The 22,221-nt window shown below is 40.5% G+C and overlaps 2 protein-coding genes across 4 annotated transcripts in view; both read left to right on the forward strand.

Annotated features, from left to right (window-relative positions):
• Positions 1-3,906, forward strand: part of MEIKIN (meiotic kinetochore factor) — a 128,661-nt gene extending 124,755 nt beyond the window's left edge. The window contains exon 13 of the mRNA XM_012557943.1: positions 3,693-3,906. Coding sequence (XP_012413397.1) covers positions 3,693-3,724 — 32 coding nt within the window. The 3' untranslated portion in view covers positions 3,725-3,906. The remainder of the gene's footprint in view (positions 1-3,692) is intronic.
• Positions 3,907-13,987: 10,081 nt separating this feature from the next.
• Positions 13,988-22,221, forward strand: part of FNIP1 (folliculin interacting protein 1) — a 159,597-nt gene continuing 151,363 nt past the window's right edge. For 2 of the 3 annotated variants that reach the window (XM_004384755.2, XM_004384756.3), the window contains exon 1: positions 13,988-14,169. In XM_004384755.2, coding sequence (XP_004384812.1) covers positions 14,078-14,169 — 92 coding nt within the window. In that variant the 5' untranslated portion in view covers positions 13,988-14,077. The remainder of the gene's footprint in view (positions 14,170-22,221) is intronic. The other variant, XM_023739017.1, reaches the window with a different exon arrangement.

Consider the following 22,221-nt stretch of genomic DNA (forward strand, 5'->3'; position numbering starts at 1 on the left):
TGTATCATCTGCATAACGCAGGTTGTTAATGAGTCTTCTTCCAATCCTGATGCCCCGTTCTTCTTCATATAGTCCAGCTTCTCGGATTATTTGCTCAGCATACAAATTGAATAGATATAGTGAAAGGATACAACCCTGACGCATACCTTTCCTCACTTTAAACCACGAAGTATCTCCTTGTTCTGTCTGAACAACTGCCTCTTGATCTATGTACAGGTTCCTCATGAGCACAATTAAGTGCTCTGGAATTTCTGTTCTTCCCAATGTTATCCATAATTTGTTATGACCCACACAGTTAAATGCCTTAGCATAATCAATAAAACACAGGTAAACATCTTTCTGGTATTCTCTGCTTTCAGCCAGGATCCATCTGACATCAGCAATGATATCCCTGGTTCTATGTCCTCTTCTGAATCCAGCCTGAATTTCTGGCAGTTCCCTGTCGATATACTGCTGCAGCCATTTTTGAATGATCTTCAGCAAAATTTTACTTGCATGTGATATTAATGATATTGTTCGACAGCCTTCAGTATGGATTCCACCTCAACGTAAAGAAAACAAAAATTCTCACAACCAGACCAATAAGCAACATCAAGCTAAATGGAGAAAAGATTGAAGTTGTCAAGGATTTCATTTTCCTTGGCTCCATGATCAACACTCATGAAAGCAGCAGTCAAGAAACCAAAAGATGCATTGCATTGGGCAGATCTGCTGCAAAAGACCTCTTTAAACTGTTGAAAAGCAAAGATGTCACCTTGAGGACTAAGGTGCACCTGACTCAAGCCATGGTGTTTTCAATCGCCTCATATGCATGCGAAAGCTGGACAATTAATAAGGAAGACCGAAGAAGAATTGATGCCTTTGAATTGTGGTATTGGCGAAGAATATTGAATATATCGTGGACTGCCAAAAGAACGAACAGGTATGTCTTGGAAGAAGTACAAGCAGAATGCTCCTTAGAAGCAAGGATGGCAAGACTGCATCTTACATACTTTGGACATGTTGTCAGGAGAGATCAGTCCCTGGAGAAGGACATCATGCTTGGTAAAGTTCAGGGTCAGCAAAAAAGAGGAAGACCCTCAACGAGATGGATCGACCTAGCAGCTGCAGCAGTGGGCTCAAGCATAACAGCGATTGTGAGGATGGTGCAGCACCGCGCAGTGTTTCGTTCTGTTGTTCATAGGGTCGCTATGAGTCAGAACCAACTCGATGGTACCTAACAATAACAGCAACACGTGTAAAATTGGCATATTAGTAGCTCTTACCTCAAAGAATTGTTGCAAGGATTAGAGATAATCTGTGTAAAGTACTTGACATGTAATAATCACTCATTATACAATAATTATTATTTGCTTCTCTAGGTTACATCCTCATGTCTAGATCACTATGTTTTCTTTTGGAAACTGTTCCTTGGTTTATTAAATTGCAAAAAGTCTAAAAATATCAAATAGTTATTGTATTTGATGATAAATTTAGTTATACCATCTCACATAATACCCTGTAAAGAATATATGAGATAATTGTGTATAGTCTTTAACACAGACAGGCTAATCTAATACAGCTACAGAGATGAAGTATACCAGTCAGTTTCTTGGGGAAAAAGAAAAACTAATTTGACATCAAAGTTCTGTGTTGGTTAGTTCATTCATTCAGCAAACATTTATTGAATCTGGCTCTCATTTGCTATACATAGTTCGTTGCTGGTGATATTGAGATAAAGACACAGTTGCTGTCCTCAGGAAGTTTATAATCTCATTCAGAAAGTCATATATGTAAGCAAATTCAGTGTAGGTATATGTGTTTTAATGGAGCCATCTATATGTGGTACCCTGTTAGGGCACATGGGAAAGGTGGGAAATCCTTTGGTGGGTTAGCGGAGACCCTCAAAGGCATTCTGGGCATAGGCCTTGTAGGTAGAGAAAAAAAAAAACATTTGCCGTTGAGTCGATTCTAACTCATAGAGACCCTATAGGACAGAGTAGAACTGCCCCATAGGGTTTTCAAGGAGCGGCTGGTGGATTTGAACTGCCGACCTTTTGGTTAGCAGCCAAACGCTTAACCAGGAGGGAACAGCATAAATAAAGGCGCAGAGTCTTAAAGCAGCCTCGCGTAATTGAGAAACTGAAAGTCATGTTCAGCTGGAGTAGAGGTTGGATTCTCTGAAAACTGAGGCTTGAATAGTAATCATGGTTAGATAGGGGGAGAGTCTTATATGTCATGTGGATTTTTGACTTTTTCCTGGTCAGATTTGCTTTTCAATTAGATCATTTTGGCAAGAATTGTGGAGGTGGCTTAGAAAGAAGGCTAGAAGCAGAAAGACCAGGTGAGAGTTTTGAAAAAGTGCTGAGAACAAAGTTGGGAAAATAAAGATCTGAGCCTGTGTATCTCAAATTGTGGTGCTCAGGTCAGTTTAGGAATTTATTAACATAATAATAAAATTCCAAGATCATGGCCTCAGCAGTCTGATTCACAAACTCTAGAGTTTCAGAACAAGTTGAAAACCAGTTATAATTGACTGGGCTTAGTACTGATACAGGGTAGTGATAGAGAAAGGAAAGTTAGAGGATGATTTCTAGGTCTCTATTATTGTCAAGTTTCAGAAATGATGTGTTCTAGGTGATGTCAGGGGAAGATGTAGGGCATGGCTGTGGAAGTGTATGTGAAGGTTGAGAAAGTGAAGGGTAAGTGGGACTAGATAGTTGAGTGGGCTGATTATCCACTTGGGAAGTTCCCAGAAGTTGGGGAATAGAGAAGATGACTGTGAACCAGGTGTCAAAACCATTAATAAATGAAAGGAAAGTGTCTAAGGTTAGTAAAGACAGCAACAAGGAGGAGTAGAGGATAGTATAGGCCAGTGCATCTAAAACTTTAACGTGCTTATGAATTGCTTAAGGATCTTACTAAAATGCAGATTTTTGTTGCAGTAGGTCTGGAATTGGCCCCAAGATTCTACATTCTAACTGGTTCCTAGGTGATGTTGAAGCTACTGGTCCATAGACCACACTTGAAGTAGCAAAGATACAGGTCTTCAATTCTCAACTTTAGCTGCATATTGGTCTTTCCCTAGTATTTGGGTCCCTCGCCCAGAGATTCTGATCTAATTGGTATGGAGTGAGGCCTGGATATTGGGATTTTTCAAAGCTCCTCAGGTAATTCTAATGTGAAACAAAGTTTGAGGACCATTGATATAGGCTGATTAGGCCAGGGTGGGGAGGTGTGTCATAGTGTGAAAGTGGTAGTGTAAAGCTGGCTCCACTCTGTATCTCCACTCTGTATCTTCCCTGTATTTGGGAAGAACCAGGGCTCACTGCAACAAAGAGGAGGAAAATGCAAAGGAAGGGTGGGCAGGAGAATGTGAGGGGCTTATGCCTGGGTGGACAGGGATAGAAGCACAACTGGATCAATTTCCTCCAGGTTACGAGGTTGGGATTAGAGGTCCTATGATGGTCACTGACAGCAGTCTTTACTTGGATTTTCAATGGAATGTTATTGAACAGGTCTCCTCGTGTTCACAAAGAGAACAGTCCTCAGTACATTCCTTTATCTGTGAGCTTTGGATTTGTTTTCTAAAGCTTGATAGAGTGAAACTAGAGTGGTCTGGCATCAAGAGCCCCCAAGGACTCATTATTAATAACTGTTGGACATCTCTTGTGATGTGTATGAAGTAATCTATTATATTTTTTTCTCTCCAGATATTATAATAAATACAAATGGCAGGATATAACAGCTGTGGCTGAATTTTAACTACTTTGAAGATATGAATGTGAAGTAGAAGTCTATGAAGCAGTATGTTTGCCTGAAATTATATGAAATTCAAAATTCAAAATTCTCCATTTATTTGTGATATATTGCCATGTTGAAATTCCATTGAGGTTCTTGTCACTTAGTTTTAATCAGTTAAGAAAAGAATATTCTGTGTGTGCTTTTCATACACACACACACACACACACACACACATATTCCGTATTTTTACACAAATAACATGTCTTCCATGTTTGCCAGCTGTGCCTTCCCCCTGAGAGTTATTTTCATAAGCGCGCTATGCTAATTTTTTTACAGCAACATGTAAAAAAATATCGGCATAGCTGCTCTTATGAAAATACTTAGTGGGGGAGGGTGCCATTAGCAAGCAAACATAGAAGGCATGCATTATTTGCATAAAAATACAATACATACATACAAATATATAGATAGTCATAAAAATATATATAGATATTTGTATACATCTATATATATTTGTATCACAAAATAAGAACTAAATAGCTGATATTAGAAGGCTATAGTACACTAAAATAGATGATTTTAGCCTCTAAAGAGCCAACACCCATGTACTGTGTAACATTCTTCGATCTTTTTTCCCAAAGTTTACTCTTTGTATGGATTAAGAGTAGTAAAGTGACTTTGATGGTTACGAGGGAGGGGAGGAGTGGGGATGGAAAAACACTAAATAGACAATAGATAAGTGGTAACTTTGGTAAAGGATAAGACAGTACACAATACCGGGGAAGCAGTACAGCTTGTTCAGGGCAAGTTCATGGAAGCTCTATGGACAAATCTAAACTCCCTGAGGGACCAAATTGCTGGGCTGAGGGCTGTGGGGACCATGGTCTCAGGGAATATCTAGCTCAATTGGCATAACATAGTTTATAAAGAAAATGTTCTACATTCTACTTTGGTGAATAGTGTCTGGGGTCTTAAAAGCCTGTGAGTGGCCATCTAAGATACTCCACTGGTCTCACCCCTCTGGGAGCAAGGGAAAATGAAGAAAACTAAAGACACAAGGGAAAGATTAATCCAAAGGACTAATGGACTACAGCTGTCATGGCATCCACCAAACTGAGTCCAGTACAGCTAGATGGTGCCCAGCTACCACCAGTGACTGCTCTGACAGGGATCACAATAGAGGGTCCCGGACAGAACTGGAGAAAAATGTAGGCCCAAATTCTAACTCACAAAAAAAGACCAGACTTACTGGCTTGACAGAGACTGGAGAAACCCCGAGAATATGGCTCCCAGACACCCTTTTAACTCAGTAATGAAGTCACTCCTGAGGTTCATCCTTTAGCCTAAGGTTAAACAGGCCCATAAAACAAAACGATACTAAGGAGCACACCACCCCAGGGGCAAGGACTAGAAGTCAAGAGAGGACAGGAAAGCTGGTAATGGGGAACACAAGGACGAGAAGGGAGAGTGTTGACATGTCATGGGGTTGTTAACCAATGTCATAAAACAATATGTGTACTAACTGTTTAATAAGAAGCTAGTTTGTTCTGTAAACCTTCATCTAAAGTACAATAAAAAAAAAAAGTGTTGTGCTAAAAATGATAATGCTTATATTACAAGCTATTTTTAACAGAACTTAATTGAAACCACATGAGTGAGAGACCTAATTCCAGGTCTGCCTGAAAGAAACTCTATACTAAAGACTTGCTGAAGCAGAGAATGTATAATACCAGCAATTCTACACTAAGTATTTCATACTTCATCCCCAAGCGATGTTCTTTTGCTAATACTCTCTGTAGGAATTTTTGTTTTTTTGTAATATAACTTATTGTGGCATCCTATCCTGACAATGCCCTTCCTAAAAAGCAGCAATCCTGTTGTCAGTGAATGTCGTACAGTTGTATAACTCTTGGTGAGATTTTACTCTGATGATTTTACTAATGTAATTATACAGAAAAGTAAGCAAGAGTTAAATTTTCAAAGCTGCTGCAGCATGAAAGGAAATTATAAAATTTATGCATTAATTTCAGGGTAAGTAACATACAGTATTCATTTTTAAAATATGAGTTCTATGAAGATATTTCTGTAAATGATTTAACAAGACATTAAGCCACTAACAAAGTTGTCATTTATGTTTCATATTTTCATCTGGAGATGAAGTATGGGAAAGTTGTTAGGAAATGTACAAGAGATTGTTAATGATGAGGCTAGAATGAAATTTAGACCTGAATTCTAAATCAGTACTCAACTAAGTCAGCAACTCTTGTGGCAGTTTTACAAGTAGAAATGTGATAAGCAGTGGAGAAATAAGAATGAAATAGAAGGATATTTCCTGTTTTCAAGGAGTTTATAATTCAAGGGGAAGGGAAGAGAATGAGAATGAATTATTTGATAGTTTATAAGTGGTAGGTTCTTGTGAGAAAGAACGATACATGATTCTTAGAGTGGGTCTGTTGGATGGGAGGAAATAAACATTTGATAGTTTCATATCGCTGATAAGGAAAATGTAGCTAGCTTAGAGAGGTAAATACTTGGCAAGGTGATATAACTTACAAAGTGACCAGGCTAGGATTTGAAGGCCATATTTGAGTCCAATATTTTTGTTTTACAGACTAGAGCATAGGGAAGGGGGAAGAGAATGGGGTGAGAGTGAGGAAGGAGATAGAATTGGCTTTCAGGCTTAGGGGTAAGGAACAAAACCTGTTATTAAGAAGGAAAGCAGAAGCCTACTGGCTGCCAGGCAGAAGAAGTCCAAAGAAGATTTCTGTTGGCAAACTGTAGGAGAAAGTTGTAATCTTAGTCTGATATCTGTGGGCAGGCCTCAGGCATCTTTCAGTGAACCTCCCTGGAAGAGCATGAAAAAAGGCATTCATCTCTTTTTTCTCATTAAACTATGGAGAGGGTCACCATAGTTTTCATCACATTTTCAAGGTAATCTGTGATCTAAAAAAGATTAACCATGGGACTGGACCCCTTTACTTCAGCATTTAACTAGTGAAATTTCATTTTTAGGCACTTGAAATTATATTTTCAAATTTTGCCTCAAAAAAAAAAAAAATAGCGTCAGGTCATAAGTACCCAGAAAAATTCAGTTAACAATGCATGAAAGGCCAGATATTGGTGTCGTTTCCATTAAAAAAAAAATTTTTTTTTAATTTAAAAAAGGAGTTTGTTTTTTCCTTCCAAGGTATAATTCATCACGGTTTGCTTAGTTATGACTCGCTTCTTTATCTCATATTGTGTATATATATATATATATATATATATCTGTGTTTATATAAAGGGTGTAATGCCTTCCCAGATGAAAGTCATCCTGAGCCTCTCCTGCTCTACTGTTGGTTTCTGATATGCATTTAAAAATGTTTTATCTTCTGTCTTAATTCCTCCCTTAACTCCATATGTCCTTCCAGGTAGCCAGTCATTCTTCATCCATTTACATTTTTCATCCATTTTCATTTGCATTACATTTACATTTACATGTTTCTTAAAAAGAGTGCTTTCTACAATAGCCGTAGAAACAACCCAAATATCCATTAATAGATGAATGGATAAAGAAAATGTGGTACACACATACAATGGAATATTATGCAGCCATAGAGAGAAATAAAGTTTTGATACATGCTACTACATGGATGAATCTTGAAAACATTGTGCTGAGTGAGATGTCAGACACAAAAGGACAAACATTGTACGATCTCACTTACATGAAATGTCTAGGACAGACACGTGCATAGAGACTAAAGTTTATTAGTGGCTACCAGGGGCTGAGGGGAGAGGTCAGAGCACAGGAAGGGGTGTTATTGCTAAAGGGGTTCTGAACTACTATTCGGGGCAATAAAAAACTTTCAGAAACAGTGGTGCTGGTAGTGCTAACATGATTAATATAATTAATGTCACTGAATTGTACACTTAAAAATGGTTAAAATGAACAAACTTTTTGTTATATATGTTTTACCACAATAAATTTTTAAAAAAGAGTGCTTTTGGCTTTCTCATTGACCCTCAGCCTTCCCTCCACCCTGCACACACAGTCTGGCTTCAGCTCCAGTTCTCCACTGACACTGGTCCCTTCAAGTCTACCAGCAACTGCCTTGAGGCTAACCTAAGGGGTATTTTTCAATTCTCATTTTACCAATCTCTCTTAGCTAATGATGCTGCTAACACTATCTTCCTGAATGCCTGCAGTGAGGAGTAACCTCTCTGAAACATTACTCTTTCAGACTTTCTGCTCATCTCCAGTTCTTTCTCTTCCATCTCTTCTGAAGGCTCTTTTCCCCCTGCCCAGTCTTTAAATTTTGGTGTTTCTTTAGGTTCTGTTCTAGGGCCTCTTCTCATGCTATACACTCTCCCAGAGGGATCTCATTCACTCTTTAGATAACGATCTCTGTGCAGTTGACCCAAAATCTTTGTTTCTAACTGCCATGGATATTGGTAGTGGATATTTGTGGTGGCTTCCCGTGCATCTATCCTTTTCCTCTAACTCCATCCTCATTGGACCTTGAATTTCCAGGTCCTGTGGTTTATGTGGAATTGAATTGATCCTACTCTTTGTTAACCATTAAAGATGGGTTAAATTAACATAGGCCTCCCAACTTTGGCACAGTGATTGGGTCAGAGATGGGTCCAAGGCTTAAATAATCCAATTGGATTAAATCTCAGATTTTTCTGAGAATGCTGGAACACAGACTTTTTCGCTTGGATTTTTACCTGAAACAATATATCTTGGAAGCTGCTGGCAACCATCTTGTGTCCACAAAGAGAGGCCCTGCCTTGGAATTGAGTCCACACAGAAAAATTAGAGCTGAATGGAAAAAGTAGATCCTTGATACCATTGTTCAGTCTCTGGATCTTGCTGTGTCTGAACTGTCTATCTACTTTGGGTCCGGTTATGGGAACAAATCAATTTCATTCTTTGCTTATGCCAGTTTAGTTTGGGTTTTCTATCATGTGCAATATAGAACATTATGACTGATGGACTCAATCAATACCTTTCTAGAATTCAAAGTTTGTGCAGCTAAATGCTTACTTGTCATCACCATAGGGGTTCTTACTGGCATCTCAAACTCAACATAATCCTAACAACTTATCTTCCTCCTAAAAGTAGCTCTTTCTCCCATTGTCTGTTTCAGTGCTAGACATCTTCATCCACCCAATTACCTAAGTCAGAATTTTGGCCATCATCCATGACTCCTCCCTTTCTCTTACCTCTCATAGGCAGTCAGTCATGAATTCCTGTTGATTTTGAATCCTAAAGCACCCTCAATATTGTCCACGTCCCCCATTCCTATGGATCCTGACCTGTAAATGTCCTCCTTTGATCTTAGTTTTGGGTCCTCTTCTGTACCTACACACACACTTTCTAGGTAATCTTATTCATTACATTATTTAAAATTCTGTCTGTGAGCTGATGCCTCCCAAGTTTCTCTCTCAAATCCTGGATTCTCATATATTCTACCCAAAATTTCCACATGAATATATAAGAAGCAATTCAAACGTAATATATCCAAACTTTAATTTTCCTCTTCAAATCTGTGCTTTCCACCAGGATATGATTTCCACTTAGTTGCTCACGGCAAAAACCTAGAAATCATACTGGATTTTTCTTTCCTGCAGTACTATTAGAAGCCCTGTCAGGTATATTTCCAAAATAACCCCCGTTAGCCACCATCAGCTCTCACCTGAAGTACATAGTAGCCCCCATTTGTTTTCTCTGCTTCCATTCTTCTATAATCCCTTCTTGTCTTAGGCTGAGTTCTCTAGAGAGGCAAAACCAGTAAAGTGTAAAATATATTTATATATATATATATATACCAAAAAAAAAACAAACAAAACAAAACAAAACCCAAACCCATTGTCACTGAGTTGATTCCAACTCATAGCGATCCTATAGGACTGAGCAGAACTGCCCCGTAGAGCTTCCAAGGAGCACCTGGTGGATTCAAACTGCCGACCTTTTAGTTAGCATCCATAGCACTTAACCACTACACCACAGAGTTTTCAAATATATATACATAGAGAGAGATTTATATCAAGGAAATGGCTCATGCAGTTGTAGAGGCTGGAATGTCCCAAGTCCATGGATCAGGATAGAGGCTTATCCTGATTCACGTAGCTGCACGGGCTGGTGAACCCAAGATTGGCAGGTCAGAGAGCAGGGCTCTTACAGGCTGTGAAGATCGACAAATCCCAAGATTGGCAGGCAAGACAGCAAGTCTTCTCCTGATTCATGTAGCTAGCTGCAGGGGCTGGAGAAACCAAGGCAGGTTGGAGAGCAGGGCTCTTGCTCACAGGCTGTGAAGATCGACAAATCTCGAGACTGGCAGACAAGAATGCAGGTAAGCTGCTAGCTTAAGTCCCAAGAACTGGAGGTCAGACAAACAGGAGCCAGCTGCAGGATCCAGAACAGGCAAAAGCCAGAACGTCTGCTTATATTCAGATGCAGGCCACACGCCCAAGGAAACTCCCTTTCAACTGATTTGCTACTCACAGCAGATCCCATCACGGGGGGTGATCACATATCAAATCTCAACAAGGACGTGATCACAACATTAAATGACTGCCAGAACACTAAGAATCATGGCCCAGCCAAGTTGACACATGATCTTAACCGTCACACTTCTCCACAGAGCATCCAATCTTCTAAAATCACAAATTGAATCACGTCCCTCTCGTTTTAAATTCCTGCAATAGCTCCCATCACACGTGATCTAAACTCCTTCCTATGATTTATAAAGCCCTACATGGTTTGGCCCTAGTATCTTTCTAACCACACCTCAAACCATCTTCCCCCTCCCAGAGTATACTCCAGTCCCTCTGGCCTTACTCTTCCTCCAACAGGTCAAACTCTTTCTGCCTCAGGACCTTTGCATTTTTTCTTCTCTGCCAGAATATTCTTCACCAACATCCTCCCATGGCTGGTTCCTTTTATCCTTTAGCCCTCAGTTCAAATCCCACATCTTCCTGACCACATTATCTAAATTTAACCTCCTTCAGTTGCTTGATACCATCCTCATAGTTCCTATCACAATTTGCAAGCATGGTGGTTAAGGGAGCAAAATTCCAGTTTTATTGCCACCCCTTCCTGTATCTGGTAACCTGCGAATGGCTACTGTCTTAGTCATCTAGTGCTACTATAACAGAAACACCACAAGTGGACGGTTTCACCAAAGAGAAATTTATTCTCTCACAGTCTAGGAGTCCAGAAGTCCAAATTCAGGGTGCCAGCCAGAGAAAGGCTTTCTGTCTCTGTGTGCTCTGTTGGCTCTGGGGGAAGGTCCTTGCCATCAGTCTTCCCCGGGTCTAGGAGCTTCTCAGCGCAGGAACCTTGGATACAAAGGATGTGTTCTGCTCCCAGTGCTGATGTCCCCGTCTCTGCTTGCTTCTCTCTTTTATATTTCAAAGGAGATTGACTTAAAACACAACCTAATCTCGCAGATTGCATCCTGCCTCTTAAACATAACTGTCGCTAATCCCACCTCATTAACATCATAGAGTTTGGATTTACAACACACAGGAAAATCACATCAGAATACAAAATGGTGAACAATCACACAATAATGGGAATCATGGCCTAGCCAAATTGATAAACACATTTTTTGGGGATACAATTCAACCCATAATGGCTAGGGTGAAGAGTGCCCCTGTTTTTTATGTTATCAGAAGAGTAATCTTGGAAGCAGATGTTTTGGGGAGGCTGAATCTTACTCCTGAATGAAAATGTAGTCCTCCTGTCTGATCTTTCCAACCCAACAGTTCTACATTCATATAATATTAATGAATAGATAACAATTATTTTCTCTCTAACCTTCCTCCTTGCAGACTCCCTCTCCTTAAAGAGGCTGCTTATAAGGCACCTCTTTGTGGAAAGAGGTAGGAGTAAGTAAAAAAAAGATAATATACACCAAAATTGAGCTTCAAAATATTTTCAATTTGCATAACTGAGTATAGTTGTATCTTACTTTATTACAAACTTGTATTATTTCAGTGTTCTATGATTCTGTGATTTGAGGACTATGCTGCAACATAGGGGAAATGTGATGTACTTAGTTTTCTCTACTTTTCAAGTATAAATGAGACTACAGAAATGAAGCTATTACGTGATTAGAGAATACTAAAATAACACATCTCTTATGTAAGCAGTAATGTTCTTTCCCTTACTATTAATATCTGTAATTATCTATGAAGTGACTTTTCCCAAAATGAAAGCACACAAGGTTATTGTATTTGGAAACTTCCTTCCTAGGGGACATGGAACTACTCTTCTCTGTGCCAGGCATGAGTCCTCACAGTGTCTTTGGTCCTGTATAGACAGGCTTGAGCCTGTTTCCATTTGTATTGTTTAGCGCAACTAACGAATTTGGTTGGGTTAGCTAGGGTGCCATGGGCAACTAATGCTCCTCCACCGACCCCTTCCAGGTGGCTTCACACCTCCAACTGGTGGAGTCCAGCGGCCACTCAAGTTGGATTTAGCTAGCGAAAATCGCCAAATGACTGATTCATTAATGTATTTATAGAATGCCCAATTTTCAACTTGTTAAAAGTTGCATTGACTTTTTTTTTTTTAACAAAAATTTCATTCCATGGACAAACATTTTGTGAGAAAAATATTCATAGTTCACTTTTCCCTATTAGAAATCTTTCAACGTTTGGCCCCAGAGTCCAGAGGATTATCTCAAGTTTATAGGTGATATAGTTCTGCTATTTTGAGCCTTGCTTTGCTCAGTAACTTCTGGAGTTTGGGCAATGTACAGAGAAATTTGAATGAATTTTAATCTCAGCACCTCAAATACCACCTCTTCAGAAAGACCGCCCTTACTCCCTCACCCCACTGCCTTTATTTCATGACACAAATGTATATTTACAAATAATCGATGCATCTAAACATAATATCTATAATTTAAAAATCTTATAACATTGAAACTCAACATGATCACTGACAAATTTTCAAACGGATATAATTTCTCCCTATTTTCTACAGGTAGGACCACTTATTTGTAGCTTAAAACACTAGCTGCAACTCAGTGGGAATTGGTACCCACTTAAAGAAAATTAAATTTGTTTGCCTAGTTCAATAAAATTCTCAAATATTTTTATCCATCCTTCCAACCACATACCAGTAATTTCCTAACAGCATCCACATTTTTCTGAGAATTGCATCCCATGTTATAAAATTCCTCATCCTAAAGATGGGTGGATGGTTGGGTGAATGGGTGCTTGGTGCTGAAGCTTTGTAAGACTAGTTTGATCCCAAACCTGATAACTTGTAGCATTTTTTCCCCTCTCAAACTCATTTGGTTACAATTCCACAGTTCCTTCCTCCCCCCACCCCACACCTACACATTAAGATCAGACTTTTAATTAAAAATTTAAATAGTTCGTGCAAAGGGTTAGATATTTGAACATATATGCCTTCTCTGGGCTTCGCAATATCATTGCTTTCACTTCTGATTTTGTTGGTTACCAAGAAAACTGACCCTAACTCCTGAACCTCCGACTGCCAGCTCTTCCAAACGGTTAATTCCGTTGTCAGGGTTGGAGGCGCTAGTCGGAAACTCTGATGACCCCTGCCCGGTAGTCCTTGGCCAAGTCTGTCTCTATTGGAAGCCACGGCTGTGGCGGGGGTGCCGGCAGGGTCCGCCACTAGTTCCCTTGAGCCAGCCCCCGCGCTGTCCAGCTCTGAGCCTAAAACTCCCGTGGTCCGGCCTGTAGACTAGGGGTTTGGTGCCCCGGGCTCAAAGCCTAGCGCTGGCCGCAGACCCCGTACGCCCGAGCGCCTTCTCTGCTCGAGTGGCCGCTGGACTCCGCCAGACGGAAGTGAGAAGCCACTTGGAAGGGGTCGGTGGAGGAGCGTTAGGTGCCCATAGCGCCCTAAGAACTCTCTTTGTCATGGGTGCTGAGAGCCGAGGGCTTCTGCAACCCAAAGTCTCAAGCGGAGTCCCCGCGCCACCCCGCCATATCCCCTATATAGCCGCTGACAGTCTCAAAGAGAATGAGCGGAACCTGCACTGGTTCCTCCTTCACTTCTCCAGCCAACCGGTAGTTCCCCACCACGCCCCTCCGCGCACGCCCCGCCCCGTGCGTTGCCACGTGATGTGATCTACTTGCCAGCCTATGGGCGTCAGCCCCGCCCCACGCCGCCGCCTTGCCTCCAGCTCCGCGCGCTGCCACGTGATGAGGCTCACCGCCAACCAATAAGGTCCGGCCTTGTCTCGCGCCCCGCCCCGCGCGCCGTGGCTGTTTGAAGTGACTAATTTCTGTCATATGACTGAGGCACCCATGGGGGTGGTGGGGCGGCTCTAGGAACGGGGGCCTAGCAAACGCCCTGCGGAGCGACCCGGGCTTGGCGGTGGCCAGCATGGCCCCTACGCTGTTCCAGAAGCTGTTCAGCAAGAGGAGCGGGCTGTGCGCGCCCGGCCGGGACGCCCGCGACCCGGATTGCGCGTTTAGGTAGGGTGCTGCGGCCGGGCCAGGCGGGGGGCACGGGGCCGGTGGCCTTGTGGGCTCCGGGCTCCAGGGGCGCTGGGGCGGCGCCGCGCTGGAGACCAGGACCACAGTCGGGAGGGGTCGGGCAGAGGCGGACTTGCGTTCGACGGTTGGAGCGGGGTATCCCCCACCATTATTGTCGACCCTTCCCCCTCCTCCGGGCAGGTTTGTTTACGTCTCGCCGGGCAGCCACGCGCGGCTCTGACCCTCCAGATGGAGAACCGCGGCCTCAGGCATTGGGGTCCTCGCGCCTTCCTGGCGGCGACTAGACTTGGGCGCGGGCTGGACTGGATCTTAGCCGCCGTCCTCTAGCCAGAGACATTCTACCCTCCTCCCCGCGACCATTCGCCCCCCGGGTGCTCGAATCCAGCGTGGGTGGCGTTGTGGAGCGAGCAGCAGTTTTGGTCACCCTTCCGAGTGTAGAGAAGGCTGGAGGAGCGAGGAGGCAAGGGGCCGTCTTTTCAGGTTTCTTGGAAACTACAATTGGAGGTGTGCAGTTCCCGCGCCGAGCGACCTTAGTGTTACCGAAGGAGAAATGTGAAACCTAAGAAGTTAGGTTTACTCCTGACCGAATTGAAGCAGGGCCGAAATAAGTGAAGTATGGCCATAGAATTGGCCATAGAATCTTTCCGTTAGAACTGTTAACTAAAGAGGAGTTTTTTAAAATGGAAAACAATAGCAGAATATTTGTGGTATTACAGGCTTTGTTAATTTTTGGTTGTTGTACCTCTTGCTGGTAGAATAGGTTTTTAGAATTGTAAGAATATAAACCTGGATTCAGGGTAAAATTTCGTCGCGGAACTGCATTTGAAGAGGAGATTGTATGGCTTCCAAACAGCCTTCATACTTGTTGCAGTGTGGAAACGTGTAAATATAACTAGGCTAAACGTCAGATATCACTCAAACTTGGTAGGCTAGCAGAGAGCCCAGTTGTACAGTTGTAGGAGAAAATAAAAATCTGTTGTATTTCGCAGCAAGCAAAAGTGAAATGATTGTACCACACTGGTTTAAAGTTTTGATATTCTGAAATTATTCACTCTCACTCCAGTGCAGGTCTTATTAGTAAACATTTAGTAAATACAGGTGGAATTGAACTGTTAAATGGAAAGAAATTTAACTGTCTTTTAGAAGAGGAGAAATCTCAGTTGTGAATATCTTGGGAAAGTGCTTAGTAAAAGCATACAGTTTTCTAGGTATTGGTCTTTTCCCGCTGGGAAATAAGTGTCTTGCCATGCTCATCTGATGATTTTCTTTAAACATTTCTGTAGTGCTTTTGTTTTGAAAAATGAAAGTGCAGTCTAGATAATATTATTTTGAGCCATATAGTAACTCAAGAGACAATAGAAAACAGGTTTGGTGACCTTTGAATAGGCAGCTGCTTTTTATTTCTTGGGTAGAGATTGACTTTGGTACCCAGATTTCCAATGACTTCAAGTCATTCGCATGAGAAAACATTTTTATATCTAATTTTTTAAAAAGTATGGTCTACTGTATAGTTGTGCAATATTACTTTACAGTTGCCTAAGCACTTTCTCCTCAGTATCTTATTTGATATTTTACAACAACCTTGTGAGATAAGACAAGTAGCAGTATAAATAACCATATAATCCTTTTTCCAGTGGAAGTAAGAATTAAGTGTAAGCCCAGTAACTGTAGTGCATATAAAAGTGATTGCTTTAAAAATAAAATGTGTACAAGTGTTGTTGTTGTTAGTTGCCATCAAGTTGGCTCTGACTCATGGTGACCTCATGTACAGCAGAACAAAATATTGCCCAGTGCTGTGCCATCTTCGTGATCCTTGGTCCATTGTTGTTGCCTCTTTGTATTTTGAGTGCCTGCCAACCTAGGGGGACTCATCTTCCAGCACTATATTGGACAGTATTCTGTTTTTGAAAGTAGATTGCTAGGCCTTTCTTCCTAGTCTGTCTTAGTCTGGAAATTCCACTGCTATCTGTCTACCATGAGTGACCCTGCTAGTATTTGAAAAACTGGTGGCATAGTTTCCAGCATCGTAGTAAAGCATAGCCACCACAGATGGGTGGTGGTTACAGGTGTACATGTGAGAAAATGAAAACTTATTAAGTTCACTCAGCTAGTAAATTACAGATCGGGTCAGCCCCTGTTTATTTTTATTTTTTTTTTAACAGTTTCATTGAGTATAATTTGCATGCAATAAAACTGACCCATTTAAGCATACACTTCCATGAGTTTTGGTATATGTATGCAGATGTGTACTTGCTACCCCAGTCAAGTTTTAGAATACTTCCATCACCCAAACAGTTCCCTCATACCCTTTTGCAGTTAGTTCCTAGCACTGCGCCCCCCCTCCCCACCCCGGGCAATCACTGATCTGCTTTTTGTTATTATAGTTTTGATATTTCTAGAATTTCATATAAATGTAATCATACTATATATAGTCTTTTGTGTGTGGCTTATTTTCATTTAGCATGGTGATTGAGATTCATCCATGTTGTTGTGTGTATCAGTAATTTGTTCCTCCCATTTTATTGCTGGGTAGTTTTCCATTGTTATATATATCACAAATATGTTTCTCCGTTCACCAGGCGATGGACCTATTTTGGTTGTTGTCAGATTTGGGCTACTATGAATAATGTTGCTGTGAATATTTGTACACAAGTCTGTATGTGGACACATGTTCATTTCTCTCGGGCAGATACATAGGCGTGGGATTGCTGGGTTATATGATAAATGTATGTTTAACTTTTTAAGAAGTTACCAAACTTTTCCAAAGTGGTACTATTTGCATTCCCACCAGCAGTGAGTGTATCAAGGTTATAGTTGCTCCATATCCTCTCCAGTGCTTGATATTGTCAATCTTAAAATTTTTATAGCCATTCTAGTGAGTGTCTCATTGTGGTTTTATTTTGCATTTCTCTAGTGACTGATAATGTTCAGCATCTTTTCATGTAACCCAGATTTTTAAGTAGACCAAAATTTAATATTCATGTCAGTATACCATGCCTTCCTTTGTAGAATCCCTTTTTTTGGCTTCTGTTTGTTCTGATCAGCTTAGGAGTCCCTCGGAGGTGCAGACTGTTAAGTGCTTGGCCACTAACCGAAGGTTCGCAGTTAGAATCCACCCAGAGGCACCTCAGAAGAAAGGCCTGGCAGTCTGCTTCCAAAAGGTCACAGGTGTTGAAAACCCTATGGAGTGCAGTTCTACTCTGAAACACTTGGGATCACCATAAGTTAGAAGCAATTGGAGGGTAACTGGTTTGGTGTTTTCTTTTTTTAAGTTGTTAAATCAAATTTGGGCACAGTTAGCCATTGGCAGCTAACTGTAGTTCACCCAATAAGAAGGTAGATCCTCATAGTAGACAATATAGAAGACCCAGTGGTGATAAGCCACAGTGGAACTCTAGGATACGAGAGACTTTTGATAGAGGCCTTAGGATCCTTTCAGTAATGCCTTTCATGGTTACCCTGTTGGAAAAGATGGGTTAAGTACCACCCTTTCCTCTCAGTCTTTGCTCATTAGCCCCTTAACCTTATAGGTTTCTGTGTGTCTGTCTTATCTAAGCTTCTTGAGCCTGAGATGAATTTGAAGAATATCATAGGGAGGGTATTATTCCAGTCATTTATATTTTTAAGGGACCCTAGTCGGGGCTCTGGTGGTGCGATGATACACAATAATTTATTTTTGTCTTATAAATAATTTGGGAAGGAAGGTGCTTCCTAAGAGAAGTCACTGCTTTGTGTTATCCCCATCAGGCTTCTTTTCAGTAAAAATAAGAAGTGTAAACCCAATAACTGTCCAGCCTATAAAAGTGATTGCTTTTAAAAGTATTTTAAAAATAAAATAAAAATAAAAACATAACAAAAATTTATTTTTAAATTGCTTTGAAAAGTAGAATTTCAAAAGTAAAATTCTAATTTGGTGGGGAAGGTTGTTTCAGAGTTAAATGTCTATAAGACATTGTTTTGTTCAAAAAACAATGTATGTATTTGTTTTATTTTTAATGCATGAACATTCTTTTGTTCTTACTGTGTGTAGCAATGATTCTTAACCTGTTGTAACAACTTCTTAATTGGTCTTTCTGCCATCGCTCTTGCCTTCCTTCAAACTACTCTCAAAACTTCATCCTTTAACAAAATGCAAATTCTAATCATCATCAACAGACGAATAATATAGAATTTAGTATCTCCGTTGTTGCCGCTGTTGGTTGCTGTGGAGTCAGTTCCGACTCATGACAGCCCCATTTGTGCAGAGTAGAACTACTCCATAGAGTTTTCAAGGTTATGACCTTCTGGAAGCTGATTGTCAGGCCTGTCTTCTGAGGTGCTTCTGTGCGGGTTCAAACTGCCAATTGGAACACTTAATGGTTGTGCCACCCGGGGACTCTTAAAATCTCCATTATAGGGTTATTTTAAGGATTCATGTAAAGTACTTAACAGAGTGGTTAACACATGGCTTTTAGGAACCAGGAGATGTTGTTACTAAGATATCACTGTTTTGTCTAAAGCCATTCAGTTTGGGCACAAACTCCTTAAAGTGACCAGCTTGTGTTGTGTATCTTTTGCCGATTCTCTGGCTTTGACTTTTGTTTCTCCTAATGAAGTCATTAAAAAAAAAAAAAAAGACAATGTTCTATTATTCTTAACAGAATTAACAGAAATTTCTTAATATCATATATTCTTAGTCCATGTTCAAATTTTCCCAGTTGTTTCAAGATACCCTTTTATGGTGGGTTTGTTCGAATCAGAATCATAAGAGTCTGCATATTGCATTTTCAGTTATGTCTTCTTGTTGTTGTTATTAGGTGCTGTTGGGTCGGTTCTGACTTGTACCAGCCCTGTGTACAGCCGAACAAAACACTGCCCGGTCCTGTGCCATCCTCACAATCGTTGATATGCTTGATCCCGTTGTTGCAGCCGCTGTGTCAGTCCATCTCATTAAGGATCTTTTTCACTGACCCTCTACTCTACCAAGCCTGATGTCCTTCTCCAGGGCCTGGTCCCTCCTGATAACATGTCCAAAGTATGTGAGACGAAGTCTTTCCATCCTTGCTTCTAATCAGCATTCTGGCTGTACTTCTTCCAAGACAGGTTTGTTTGTTCTTCTGGCAGTCTGTGATATATTCAGTATTCTTTGTCAACACTATAATTCAAAAGGCATCAATTCTTTTTCGATCTTCCTTATTTATTGTCCAGCTTTCACATGCATATGAGGCGATTGAAACAGCATGGCTTGGGTCAGGCACACCTTAGTCCTAGAAGCGACATCTTTCTTTTTAACACTTTGAAGAAATCTTTTGCAGCAGATTTGCCCAATGCAGTGTGTCTTTTGATTTCTTGACTGCTTCTTCCATGGGCGTGGATTGTGGATCCAAGTAAAATGAAATCCTTGACAACATCAGTCTTTTCTCCATTTAGCATGATGTTGCTTATTGGTCCAGTTGTGAGGATTCTTATTTTCTTTATGTTGAGGTGTAATCCGTACTGAAGGCTGTGGTCTTTGATCTTCATCAGTAAGTACTTCAAATCCTCTTCACTTTCAGCAAGCAAGGTTGTGTCATCTCCATATCGCAGGTTGTTAAGGAGTCTTCCTCCAATCCTGATGCCCCGTTCTTCTTCATGTAGTCCAGCTTCTCAGATTATTTGCTCAGCATACAGACTGAATAAGTATGGCAAAAAGATACAACCTTGATGCACACCTTTCCTGACTTTAAACCACGCAGTATCCCCTTGTTCTGTTTGAACGACTGCCTCTTGGTCTGAGTACAGGTTTCTCATGAGCACAATTAAGCGCTTCGGAATTCCCATTCTGTGCAATGTTATCCATAATTTGTTATGATCCACACAGTTGAATGCCTTCGCATAGTCATTAAAACACAGGTAAACATCTTTCTGGTATCCTCTGCTCTCAGCCAAGATCCATCTGACATCAGCAGTGATATCCCTCGTTCCATGCCCTCTTCTGAATCTGGCTTGAATTTCTGGCAGTTCCCTGTTCATGTACTGCTGCAACTGCTTTTGAGTGATCTTCAGCAAAATTTTACTTGTGTGTGATATTAATGATATTATTCAATAATTTCTACATTCTGTTGGATCTCCTTTCTTTGGAGTGGGTACAAATACAGATCTCTTCCAGTTGGTTGGCCAGGTAGCTCTATTCCAAATTTCTTGGCATAGATCAGTACTTCCAGCGCTGCATCCATTTATTGAAACATCTCAGTTGGTATTCCATCAATTCCTGGGGCCTTGTTTTTTGCCAGTGCTTTCAGTACAGCTTGGATCTCTTCCTTCAGTACCATTGGTTCTTCTTCACATGCTGCCTCCTGAAACAGATGAATGTTGACCAATTCTTTTAGGTACAGTGACTCTGTATTCCTTTCATCTTCTTTTGATGCTTCCTGCATCTTTTAGTATTTTCCCCGTAGAATCCTTCAGTATTGCAACTTGAGACTTGAATTTTTTTATTCAGTTCTTTCAGCTTGAGAAATGCGGAGAAATGTTCTTCCCTTTTGGTTTTCTCACTCCAGTCTTTGCACATTACATTATAATTTACTTTGTCATCTTGAGCTGTCCTTTGAAATCTTCTGTTCAACTCTTTTATTTATCATTTCTTCCTTTTGCATTAGCTACTCTGCGTTCAAGAGCAAGTTTCAGAGTCTCTTCTGAATTTGAAGTCTTTTCTTTCTTTCCTGTCTTTTTGATGACCTCTTGCTTTCTTCATGCATGATGTCCTTCTGCAACTCACCTGGTCTTCAGTCATTAGTATTCAGTGCATCAAATTTATTCTTGAGATGGTCTCTCAATTCAGGTGCTATATACTCAAGGTTGTACAGTGGCTCTTGTGGACTTATTCTAATTTTCTTCAACTTCAACTTGCATATGAGCAATTGATGGTCTGTTCCACAGTTGGCCCCAGGCCTTGTTCTGACTGATGATGTTGAGCTTTTCTGTTGTCTCTTTCCAGAGATGTAGTTGGTTTGATTCTTGTGTATTCCATTCAGTGAGGTCCACGTGTATAGTTGCTGTTCATGTTGTTGAAAAAAGGTATTTGCAATGAAGAAGTCGTTGGTCTTGCAAAATTCTATTATGCAGTCTCCAGCGTCGTTTGTATCACCAAGGCCATATTTTCCAGCTACCAACCCTTCTTCTGTTTCCAACTTTCGCATTCCAATTGCCATTAATTATCACTGAATCTTGATTGCATGTTTGATCAATTCCAGACTGCAGAAGTTGGTAAAAATCTTTTAATTTCTTCATCTCTGGCCTTAGTGGTTGGTGTGTAAATTTGAATAATAGTTGTATTAACTGGTCTTCCTTGTAGATGTATGGATATTATCCTATCACTGACAGCATTGTACTTGAGGATAGATCTGGAAATGTTCTTTTTGGTGTTGAACAGGATGCCATTCCTCTTCAATTTGTCATTCTTGGCATAGTAGACCATATGATTGTCTGATTCATAGTGGCCAATATGAGTTCATTTCAGCTCACTAATGCCTAGGATATTGATGTTTATGCATTGCATTTCATTTTTGACAGTTTCCAATTTTTGTAGATTCATACTTCATACATTCCACATTCTGATTGTTAATGGATATTTGCAGCTGTTTCTTCTCATTTTGAGTTGTGCCACATCGCAAATGTCTTCTTAGTAATCTTTATAACAGTTCATCTTCTTTTAAAAAAACGTATGATTTTTTGTCAAAACTAGATCATTTTTCTTGTAACTCACTGCTACCTAGCAATCTATAGTTTGACAAGCTCTCCAGGTGAGTCTGATGCTAAAGTTTGAGAACCACTGCTTTAATTTATTTCTCTAGTATCTGTATTTCCTGAAAACTGGTAGTTAGATATGGGTACATTATTAGATTAAGGTTCAGTTTGTTGTTGTTTAATAAAAATATTCCATAGATGTTGCTGTACTTCCTATCTGTTAGAATTGCATAATGTCTGGTCCTACTTTTAATGATGCTAAAATTGATTAGTGGTTTCAGCCAGGGTTTTAAACTGGTTTGTTCTGGTTCAAACCTCGACTGAGAA

This window comes from Trichechus manatus, unplaced genomic scaffold, assembly GCF_000243295.1.
Source record: "Trichechus manatus latirostris isolate Lorelei unplaced genomic scaffold, TriManLat1.0 scaffold00127, whole genome shotgun sequence".
Taxonomy (NCBI): Eukaryota; Metazoa; Chordata; class Mammalia; order Sirenia; family Trichechidae; genus Trichechus; species Trichechus manatus.